The 12,009-nt window shown below is 38.7% G+C and overlaps 1 protein-coding gene across 3 annotated transcripts in view; it reads right to left on the minus strand.

Moving 5' to 3' along the window:
• Positions 1–703: 703 nt before the first annotated feature.
• Positions 704–12,009, minus strand: part of NTNG1 (netrin G1) — a 161,860-nt gene continuing 150,554 nt past the window's right edge. For all 3 annotated transcript variants that reach the window (XM_067300824.1, XM_067300823.1, XM_013961034.2), the window contains one exon: positions 704–1,849. In XM_067300824.1, the coding sequence (XP_067156925.1) occupies positions 1,623–1,849 (227 nt within the window). In that variant the 3' untranslated portion in view covers positions 704–1,622. The remainder of the gene's footprint in view (positions 1,850–12,009) is intronic.

Below are 12,009 nucleotides of genomic sequence, written 5' to 3' on the forward strand. Positions count from 1 at the left end.
ACACTGCTGTGGTTTTGGCTTGCCTCTCTATTCTTGCTCTCCTTTTCTGTCACACTCGATAATTGGCCTAATAAAAGGCAGAAACAAGAATTTATTACACCTCGGGCAATACTTAAAGCAAACTTTATTTGCTGGAGCAGCACTTTTTATCTACTTGCTGCTGTATATTTTGACACTCCTTCTAAATATTAAATTTGACTTTATTAAAAGTTAAATTTTTTTTTTTTTTTGTGATTGCTGCTGCTTTTGCAGTTTCTTAGGCAGGCTAGTACATATATAAAACTATTCTAATGAAGCTTCTGGAGAAACAAATTTAAGCAGTGGCTATATCTACTTCATTACTGCCAAAATCCACAAAAATGGCATGATTTAAAGACTAGCCTCTGTAATACCTGGTAAATTAGCCATGGAATAGCTTCTGCGATGACTTGAGAGAACAAAGACAAGAACTATACAACTTTTCATGCCTTTTCTGAGCCTTAGCATTTGATGAAATTTTCCTCAAACAAATGATAGCCTTCATATTTAGAATTGTTTTGTCAAAATATTAATGATAATAGTAAAATAAAATTGGGTTAGATTGTTGTGATGTAATTTCCGTTGTTGAGTCCATTTTTCCTCCATGTTACCAGGTGATGACAAACAATCAAAATTTGTTTTGTTTTCTAAAAAGTCTTAAGAAATAGCAATACATATTCCTGGAATTGTTTATGCAGGAATTTTTATTCTTTGAAATATTCCAGTGTTAAAGCAACAAGAAAACATTTAGAATGTCCTTTGGTGGAATCTTATTACACTCGTTATATATGTAAACTGATATTCTTTGATGCCAGCACGTTGCCCATACAGAGAAATCTCTGCACAATTAAATGAAAGGAAAAAGAAAAGGACTAAATAAAAAGTAATATTTTCCCTCTTATCTGATTAGAATTAAATACATTAACAAATTGTCTGGTAACACAAATAGGCAATAATACAAAAAATCTACATTGTACATTATTTCAAGAAAAATAACTTCATTTGAATACAAAAGGATAAATACACTTTTTGTCCTACAGCCACTCTTGTACGGTAGGTGAACACAGCCTCGTGCCGAAGCCGTGCTGCTAAGGTATACAAGGGTCTGACTGGCTTGAGTTTTATTGGGGGCTGTTACACATGTGCATCACTAACATCAGACAAAGAAATCGTTCAGCCAACAGGGGTACAGAGCAACGTTCACTAAAGCACGGGTTGGGAGGGTTCGGGCCGAAGCAGGCCGGGGCGGCAGCTCGAGCAGGCCTCCTCGGCGCCCGACAGCGAGGAGGGCCTCGAGCGAGCGGTGGGCGCTCAGCCGGGCCGTGGCCGCGGCCGCGCGGGCCCTTCCCGTGCCGGGGCGCTCGGGGCTGCGTGGGCCAGCGCCGGGGGCGCTGGCCTGTGGCGCGCGGCCGCGCGGAGTCCTGCCTCGCGGCGCTGCCGCCGCCCGCCCGTATGGCTTAGCTCGCCGGGGCCTGCCGAGCCCGGGCGCGGTGGGTCTTCCTCGCTCTGCCTCCTTTTCTCAGTTGCGGCGGAAACGCGGGGTTTTTGTTGTGCTGTCCTGCGGCACGCCGCAGCTGAAGCAGTCCGGCTCGGCCGCGCGGCGCCTAGAAGATGAGAAGTCCCGTCACGCCGAGGAGGGCGGCGAGCGGTGGCAGGGGGCCCCGCGATGCTGCCCCCGGGCCCGAGCTCTGGCTGCAGCCCCCTGGGTCCCGCTCGCACTTGAGCTTCTCGCACAAGATGCCGGTGTAGGCGGCGGGGCACTGGCAGCGCACGTTGTGGATGCACGTCCCGCCGTTCTGGCAGTGCAGCAGCTCGTTGTCGCACACGTTCGCTGCAGGACAGCGGGGAGGGAGGGGGGGGAGAAGAGCAGCATAAATGTAAGCTCGTCTGGAGGAGAAGCTACCGCGCGAAAGACAGGGCTAAACCACTAGAGGCTCATCTCATGCCTCCCTCCCCTCCTTGAGACTTGTAAATGGGGGATGCATCCTAATTTTTAAACACTTAAAGCTTGCATTTTTTATTTTATCTGCTGTTTTTTGTTTTTGTTTTTAACTGTAGTCTTGGAGAATGTTATCATTTCAGACCACTGAATGTAAAGTTACTTACTACCTGCTGTGTGCCCCGTCCATATTTTTACAGTTATTACTGAGTTGGAACTCAAGGTGAGTGTTATTATTTGAAAGGGGCAAGGTATCTAGAGCCCAGAGCTTTTAGAAAACATGAATGGTGGTTAAAAATGCGCCATGGCTTTGCTGAACTAAAAAGGTAAGAGAAGCCAGTGTTTCATACTGACAGAGTTGCATGTATTAATGATCTGAAAAAAAAATACGCAAAAAGATAAGGCAACCACACATGGGAAAGTCAGTATGCTAGTTGATGGGGATTATATGGTATGGAAATAGAAGATAATGTTATTTCTGTTACAGATCAAATATTTCTTCTTAATTAGATTTGCTGCTTTGGTACAAGGGTAGCTGGCATCTTAAAACTATCTTAGCTAGACGTTGTACCTTGATGTAATAACTTCTGAAGTCTGATTTGACAAAAGAGTTGGGAGAAAATATCACAGGCAGAAATTTTAGAGCTCATGTTATATTTTTGTATTTGGAAATTCTACGGCTGCTTTTTTCATTACCTAACATCAGTTGGCGTATTTCCTCGGGTAACTACGTACAGACGGGCCAACATACTATGTCAGTGCGTCAATCCAGTTTAGTCCCCGTGAGCCCCCACAGGAGAATATGCGCTAGGTTACAGTGCTGCTTTCCCCAGGAGTGGTAGTTTCAGTAATGGTCTAAGGGCTGATCTTGCACCTTCTGCAGGAACGTAACAGCGGTTTTTCCTCAGGGAATTAGGGGGAAGATGATTGGGTTTGGAGACATACTTGGAAATACTCAAGATAATTGATAATAGGAGAAAGTGTTGTTAATTTTACTGTAAAGTTGTTATTTAATTCTACAACAAAATGTACAGTTTATAAATGTTTGTTTATTTATTTTTAAAAGTAATATGAATATGATGAGAACTAAAATTCAAACAGTCCAAATTCTTAAGTGATGCAATTCCACATAAATCTGTGAAATTTTGTGTACTAGCAATCTTATCTGTCCTGGCTTGCATTCAGAAAAGTAGTTTTCTCACTCTAGAAGGAATCTGACAACTGCTTTCTAATCCGGTACATACAAATGGGCCAAATAATGAGGCAGTGAGAAATTGCATAAAAGGAATCAAGAGAGTACGGCTAAATAAATGTCTTTTTTTTCCCCCAGGGATTCCTTTTAGTAATTAAAAGGTTTTCTTAAAAACTAGATATTTAACATTGAAGTGTCCAGCTTCTGAACAGTAATGTCAAAACTTGAATATTGAGGTCCAACAAAGACATGTACATTATTGATGATGATGATGACTGCATATGTCTGAATTCTAATGATCTTTATATTTTTTGCAAAAATAGTGTTTATACTATGTACGAGGAACAGTAAACTACCACCAACTAAATAAGAGAGATGAACAACCCAGGAAAAATACAGGATAACAGGTTCAAAAAATGAACTTTTTAAAAAAGAATTAAAATTAATATTCGAGTTATATATCTTACAACTGAGGCTATATATCTTTAAAGCTGACCTTGCCTTCATACTGTACATACTTAGCCATATCAATATGCAAAATCAAAATACTTTATCTCATGGTACAGCTACTGAGTTTGCTTGTTCTAGAGTACTCATTGTGGTGGCTGCTTCCTACAATTCAGGCAATGAAAATGGTGAAATATCTGTTCCATCAATATTGACCACCATTTCCCTTGAATAATTGAGTGGGAATCAATAGTTAATTAAATACCACTTTTTAACAGCAGAAGAGGTATTTCACTTCATGTTTGGCCTTGAATATGAATGAGATGATACTATACAAATTTTTCTAAGTATTCAGTAAAACAACTTTATTTTCCAATACCTTTCCTATTTTAAAACTTATTTTGACAACTCTACACTGATATTTTAAAAGGTCATCACCCCAGATTCTAATCTTGTAGTTACAGATTTCTGGATATGGGTGGCTGAAGTAGCATTTTGCTACATACTGGAAGTTAACGCTACCGGACACATAGATGCAGCCTATCAGATGCCTAATAATCACTGTTGACTACAAGATTCTCGGTACAATGTTACAGATGCTGATTTGTCAACTCAGACCATTTATTTCTAATGAGGACTTTTTCTATAAAGTACTCGAAGGGATTGATAAAAAGCTTTTCCTTCCGTATTTCTTGTATAGTCTTAAAAGTTTGCCCACAGAAACACATGGAAGTAAATACAGGTAGAGCCTCATGTTCTTAGCAAAGTACTTGCACTTGGAAATTCTTGAATTGTTAATCTCATATTGTCCCGGCTTCCTTCTCCTTAGTTTCATCCCTTCCCTCTTTCTCTTGTGCATGTGTGCACAAACACACGTGCACACACACACACACACACACACACACACACACACACACAGATATATGTATCATGTAGATAGCAAATACAGTGATTTGGAAGTTAGATGAAACAATTAGGAAGATTTTCATGAAATGCCATAATTCTTTTTGCAAATTTTGTTTTAATTTTATTCTGACCAACTCTAAAACCATTCCTACGATTCCCTTTGTAGGTGGTGAGAGTGAACTATTGTCTTTTCTTTGAATGAAAATATTGGGAGCATAGCTAGGAATGAAGGTCAGCTGAGCTAGAGTAAAGGGAAATTACTGGAGACATTTGCTTTGCCATATTCCTGCTCCATGCGTTACTGGCAGCACTCCGATAACCAGTTATGAATCGGAAAATATCTATGCCTTGATTATGTGTGTTCAACATTTGGCATCAAAAACTGTGCTTTTTTTTTTTTTAAAAAAGCTAAAGTTTCATAATCTCAAAGGCATCAGCTACCAAGTCCTGATCAAAGATCGAAATGCTGCGAAGCGATGCAAATAAATTCTGAAGTGATCACGCATGACTGCTAAGCCTGGTGTGCCTGAACTAGCTGCAAGTTTGCTGGCAGATCTTCACGAGTTAGAAGATAGGACATCAAGTTGAAAATTTAAGATTTTCTCTGGAGAGCTTTGGGGGCTTTTTTTGAGGGTATTTCTGAGCACAGTCTCCAGATTTTCTGTCCTGTTGTGGGAAGTGAAATACTTAAAGTAAAATAAAGGAAAATGTTTAATGTTATTTTCATAATTCATCAATTTATGATCTAAGCTATAGTCTTCTGATTATGAGATCCTTAAAATACTACACAAAGAGATAGAAAAAAGCTACATGCAAAAAATGGGAAGATATTTGAAGCTTTGCCAACTTTGGGGGAAAAAAACCCAGACCAACAAACCACTGCAATTGGTAAGATATGATTAATTTTTTGAATTAAAATTTAGACATCTTACCAAAGTAGTCATTAATAAAATACTGAAGTCTTTTTTTTAGGATAAGTCCTCTATAAGTACTGAAAGATGCCTTGCCACCAGTCACAAAATATTCACGAGAAACCATTTATTTTGTAATTCCAGTGTCATTAAATTTGCAAATTGAATAAAAAGAAAACAAGGGGGAAATCTAGTCTTTTAACAAACTCGAGCAGTTCAAGTGGTAAGTGATATTCTAGTGTTTCACAGAATTTATATTAGCTACTTAATGAATAGTATTGAGGATAGCGTAGATGTTTGACAAATGTGTACCTTCTTCTTAAATGTTCACATCTGAATAATGCATGGAAATTTCTGAGTCTGTCTGAAACTCAACTTTAATACCTTTGCAGTTTCTTTAAAAAAAAAAAAAATCAGGCCTGAACTTGGTCCTGAAGCACCAATATAGGCACAGTGACACAAACTTAAGTCTCATCACCGCAGGCTGCTGGTTCGTGTCGTGCTGTTGGGTCATGTCCTGGCTGTGTGTCTGGGCAGCTCAGGGCACAGGCTGAGGGGCTTTGGTCTGTCCACTGCTCAGACAGAAAAAATACACTGTTGGACTTTAAAGCCAATTTCTCTCAGCATCCTATCCCACCTGAAGGCTATCCAAAAGGGGAGAAAATGTATTTTGTATCTTTTTTGGGGGCTACCCTTGTTTTTGTCCAGGTTAGCTAAAGTAGCATCTCACTCAGGTGGGTCAGCCACATGAATATGTGAAAAGATAGACTGATTTAAAAATCAGACAGATTTAAAAAAGAAATGAAGGTGATCGAGATATCTTTTTTTGACCCGGGTAGGTTGTGCTACCTTTCTACATCTAAATCTAGGCTGGTTTAGAAGTTTTCATTATTTGTAGCAACAGCATAAAGACCATTAATCATAAAGTAAGGTCACAGAAAGAAAAGTTTTCTAGAGGTTCTTTCTTTCTTTCTTGAATGTTGTCTTTCATTTCCAGAAATGTTTTGTATGATCTCTCCTATCACTATTTTTCTTCAGTGTGATATCATTTGCTACACAGGGTTTTATTTTCCCCTCTTTTTAAGACCATCTCTTGAATTTTGTCCTCTTTGTCCCCCTGATCCACCAAACCGAGCATCTATAGTCCCAGAGCAAGTTGGTGGATTGCCAGCTCTGAATATACTGCAAGACTCTTTGGTCTATTCTAAAGGGCTGATACAAGTTTTGACCCTGCTTTTGCTGAAGTGAATTTTCCACGCTGTTCCTCAGTTGTTTGTGTGAAATCTTGGCACTACCAAAATCATGAGAACCTTTTGACCTAGGATTTCACCCACTGTTAGTAACTTTGACAGCATGCGCATCTAGAGGCTGAAAAAATGCCTCTCAGCTGAGTTTTCTCTAATGCATCTGTTTTCTTGGTACTTCGTATCGGGTAAAGAATGTAGCTTCAAATCATCTAGGAAGAAGTTTTCAGCATGCATGCTAACTGAATAATCTATCTCAGCATAATAAGTGGGTAAAAAAGCAAGCATAGTGAAACCCAGATTTTCAGTGATGATGTTCATAGGTAGCTTCAATATATGCAGTGGTTGTCTATATATAGAGAGCTGTGAACAGCACATTGCAATACCATGAAAAAATTAGGCAGTTTCATCTCACTACGTGAATAATTTCAGTAAATTGAGGCCAGGCATAAGAGGTTTATCATCAAATACAGAATTAGTTCTTATGAATGCTATAAAGATTATGTAATAGGCATTTTTCTCTAAAAATTTGATCACTATATTCTGTGATTGTTTTTAACATTTAAAAGAAAACACAACAAATGAGGAAGGTTCTGTGTATGCCTGTAAGAACGCAGCCATCTGCACATACATATAGCAAACACACATGCAAGAAAACCTTAGCAGTCATGAAGGTATGAATAATATTTTTTCCCCACAAGTTGTCAACTAGACATTAATGCATTTGGGGCATGCAAAACACCTACCCAAACTCAAATGCAAAGCTTTAAATTTGTTTCCAGGTATTTTAGGATGTAAGTGATCACAACTAAAATATTTTCAGATTACCAGAGTTAGAAACAAATAATTATTTCCACTATTTGGAAACTGTGCTAAATATTCTTTATACATAGTATAAAAGAACCCATTTTTGCTCCTGTAATATGTGCTAAAGATCTCCTCTATGGAGAGATTTCACCCATATAGAGTAAATTTTTGGAATAAGGACATAAGGGCATGGAGAAAACTTGCAAGTAGTCAGGCTTTTTCTGAAGTGTTACAATTATTGCTGTTACAATTTGTGTTTCACAGTGCATGACAAAACTTCAGATTTTTATAAGTTAAATATCTTACTCATTTCAATAACCAATGGCTAATAACTGGCTTGGAGGTTTTTCCACTTAGGAGATTTCTCCCCCTACCTGTCTCTAAATTAACTTAGGTCTATTGTTTGATTATTATTAGAATTTATTTATTTATTATTACCAGTTACTGCCAAATAGTTTATAAATTTTCTGGTACCATGAATACACCCGTCAAATTGTTGATCAGGCTCATGGAGTAGTTTAAACTACAGAGTTATCTGATATGAAAAACAGCTATTGCTCTTGTACAGCAAGAAGTATTCATAATGATTTATTTTTTCAAGTGATGCTAATTCACCATTTGCTGTAGTGCGATATAATACCAGTAAAATTATCTTACAGTACTGTCAGATCAAGACAAGGTAGATGCTTGGATAGCATTAAAACAAAACTGGTTTGTGCTTATCTAGTGAGTCACAAGTCAAGACGGAACGAATCAACGCTTGCAAGTACAAGCCTAAAGAACTAACCATACTGTGTCAAAATTATGGTCCTAAGATGACAAACTTTAATAGGAAAATCTCTGGTGCAAAGTTGAGACAATGTTCTGATGAGTTATATTGTAATGACCGCTAAGGAAATAAGCATGGAGCAAGTGAGAGTAGCTTCGAGAGGCCGACATCTCCATCTTGCCTTCTCTTAGAAATGCCTGTTAGAGGCACAATTGAACAGACACTGAATTTATTATAAAATCAGTTTTATAAGTTACCAGGGAGTAAATAAACAGGTGGGTAATGGAGGAACTGTGTTTGCTGAAGGTTTCTGGTAGAGCTTTTGGACTGTTTCCCCACATGTAATTTCTGGTCTTGCTGCACAATTTTCACTTCAAAGTTATGTCGGTTCTAATCAAACTGTAGGAGAAGTCTGTGGAGTTCCTGAGAGAAGACGCAGCTCCCGTTCAGAGCCGTCTCCTGCGCTTAGCCACCAAATGGATGGTGATTCCTCTCTCCTGTAAATAGGTACCAGTTTATCCTGGCATCCACATGGGTAAACTTAAATGATTGTTTCACTCCTGAAAAAGCAAAACTCTCTAGAGAACAAATTTTATTTTAATCATGATATAGGGGTAGCAGTGGCAGGAGGTTATTCTATTCCATGAGCAGTGTCTGTGCTGTCTCATTTTCCATCTCAATTCTTAATCTAAAATGTTTGAGTTTAATTAATAAAAGATAATGAGAAGAAATGCACTGAATCTGTCAGAAGGACAGGGGAATATCTGAATTATGGAATCTATACTCTTGCGTGATAGAGAAGCCATAACAGCTTTATCAGAGATAACGCAAGATTACTTGTTAAAATGGTTGAAAAGAAAACAAATCCAGATTTAGTAATCTAAAAATTACTGTTGAGATAAAACCATCCAATCCTCCTCAGTTTTAGTAAATGGTTAGTTAATCTTTCAGTTGTCTGACTTAGATGGTTTTGATATGATATTTGATGATTAGGGGACTGGAACATCTCTATTATGAGGAAAGACTGAGAGAGCTGGGCCTGTTCAGCCTGGAGAAGAGAAGGCTGAGAGGAGACCTTATCAACGTGTACAAGTATCTGAAGGGAGGGTGTCGAGAGGATGGAGCCAGACTCTTTTCAGTGGTGCCCAGCGACAGGACGCGAGGCAACGGGCACAAACTGAAACACAGGCAGTTCCATCTGAACATGAGGAAACACTTCTTCACTGTGAGGGTGACAGAGCACTGGAACAGGTTGCTCAGAGAGGTTGTGGAGTCTCCTTCTCTGGAGATATTCAAAACCCACCTGGACACGATCCTGTGCAACGTGCTCTAGGTGACCCTGCTTGAGCAGGGGGTTTGGACTAGATGATCTCCAGAGGTCCCTTCCAACCTCAACCATTCTGTGATTCTGTGATATTACACTTCTCCAAAAAGGGATGATTTCCAAGGGGGAAAATTCATGCTTTTTTGTTGCTTTGATTGTGGAGGAGCACCATTGTACTAGTATGACCCTCAGCATATTTTAGAATAATCTCAGGAGACCAATAAGCTGCATCATAGCTTTAGCTGCTCAAAAGGGACCACATGCCTCTCTCATTCATATTCCACTTAAAAGTTGTAAGCTGTGGTGCCATTATTTCTATCTTCTTGAAGATAAATGAACATTCTTAAATGATCTGTCTTCTCCTTCCTTGACTGAGAGGAGAAGCAATTGAAACTACAGATTTTTTGTCTAGTGCCAAGGGCAAGGTTGGGCTTGGTGCTATCAATAAAAACTGCCAAGCACAAAACCCCCTCAGGCACAGAAGCTGCAATGGTCATCAAGAGGCCCCCAAACATGTGATGGGTGGGATTTGGTCACCAAAATACATCACCATCCACTGCCCTCTGAGATGCCGGAGGGTGTCTGGGGTGTGTGGATGGGGCCGACGGGTCTGCTGTAAGCCCATGGGGTCCCAGGACGGGGCAGTGGCAGGAGGCTGGGCAGGGGACACCCTTGGGTCTCCCCCGTGGCCCTTGGGGCCCCAGTACTGGGCACCTGCGTTTAGGCAGTTCAGTCCTATCTGGAGCATGAGCAGGATGGCTTTGGCTGAACAGCAGCGTTTTCAGCTTTGTGTATACAAACAGTATTTTCTTAAGAGTTCCCAAGATCTATTAAACAGAGCTGGAACAAGCATCACCTTCACAGAGCACAAAAAACCTCCAAAGAGTAAACCAAAGCAGAAACGTACAAATGGGCACGATTTCAAATACGCAGTTATGAATTATATAAGAGGCTGAACATTCTTGCATGCACAATGATCCTTAGATGTTAGGATGTTTGATTTGCAATAATATTTTGAACACAAGAAGTAGGCAATTTCTATTTATTTGTGAGGCTAAAAGCTTCTCCTCCCCTCATCCCTCCCAAGGAGCACTGCACCAATGACCTTCAAAAGCCTTGAGGTGGCCCCACACACTTATTACTTTATTTAGCAGCAAAAATAGAGTTTGGCACAAGTTGGATTTGGGCAGAAGACTAACTGTATAGCCAAGAAAAAGTGAGGCTCTTTCGTGCCATAGAGGCTCTCAAAAGAGGCATAACGGCTCTCTGAGTGCACATGAACCATTCCAGCAGCTGGAATGTAAAATGGAGATATAAGTGGCAGCCACAAGAAATGAACACCTAAAAAAGAAAATGAAAATATCTTTCTCCTTATGCAAAAAGGTTTTGCTCTTCCTTTATCTACTCTTTAACAGTATCGTTTTCAGTCTTGTTCAAAAATTACTGTATACCAAGCTGTGAAATTATGGCATACTTGCTACTCTGCACTGTCTTTTGAAGTACAAGCTTTTGATAAAAATAGGCAGTGGACTGTGAAGTTAGGTCTTATTTTATGTACATACATTTTTTAATTTTCCAATCCATATCAGATTGCTTATATTCTAATATATATCAGTTCAAATAGCCCATCACTAATGAAATAAAAAAGATACAGCAGAAAATACTTTCTACTATTTTAGGGGACTGGAGATTTTCTAATTTTTTTTCCTAAAATTTTTAGGGAAGAATGGAGAGAGAGAAAATCTATGGCTTTTATTATTAATGTTATTTACTGCACAATAGAACTAATCTGAAGACAAATTTTAGGTGCATTTGTATTCCTCAAAACATTTGTGTGACCCTGGTCCTGAAGTTCTTAGACAAAATTTAGAATGATTTAAAAGAAAATTTCTGGGTGCGAACTTTATGATCAAATTGAAATTGTATGCTATTTAATAAGAATATTTTTGTTTTGTTTTTTTATTCCTTTCTAGTTTTTTGCTTCCCAAAACTTCAATACATTTGTGCATATGTGTGTATTCTCTGGTAATTTGAGCAAAAGTGCTCATGATGTGTTTCATGAAGAAGAAGAATATTTATGAAACTAATGAACTATTTGAAACCTTTCTTACCAAAAAGGGTACAGTTTTTCTAGATTAATATATGTCTACTTTTTGATGGTAAGAAGGAACTACATTTTTAATAAACAGTTTAGTATCACTCAGATGGAATAAGTCAGGTTAGTTCTGCAAATTTTATTTTATGCACTTGCTGTGCATTAGAAAAACTGTAGGAAAGTTCATTGAAAAGTGATGATTTTGCATTTCAATGGCCATTTTTTTTAAAGCAGAATTACTTGGATTTTTTTTTTTACATGAAAAAGATGTTATATTCATGCCAAATTAAATATTAAACACTGCTATTCTTAAGTTATTTGGGATCTAAAATCATTTGAATATTGCTAACTTTTCTT

Source organism: Apteryx mantelli, chromosome 8 (assembly GCF_036417845.1).
Source record: "Apteryx mantelli isolate bAptMan1 chromosome 8, bAptMan1.hap1, whole genome shotgun sequence".
Taxonomy (NCBI): Eukaryota; Metazoa; Chordata; class Aves; order Apterygiformes; family Apterygidae; genus Apteryx; species Apteryx mantelli.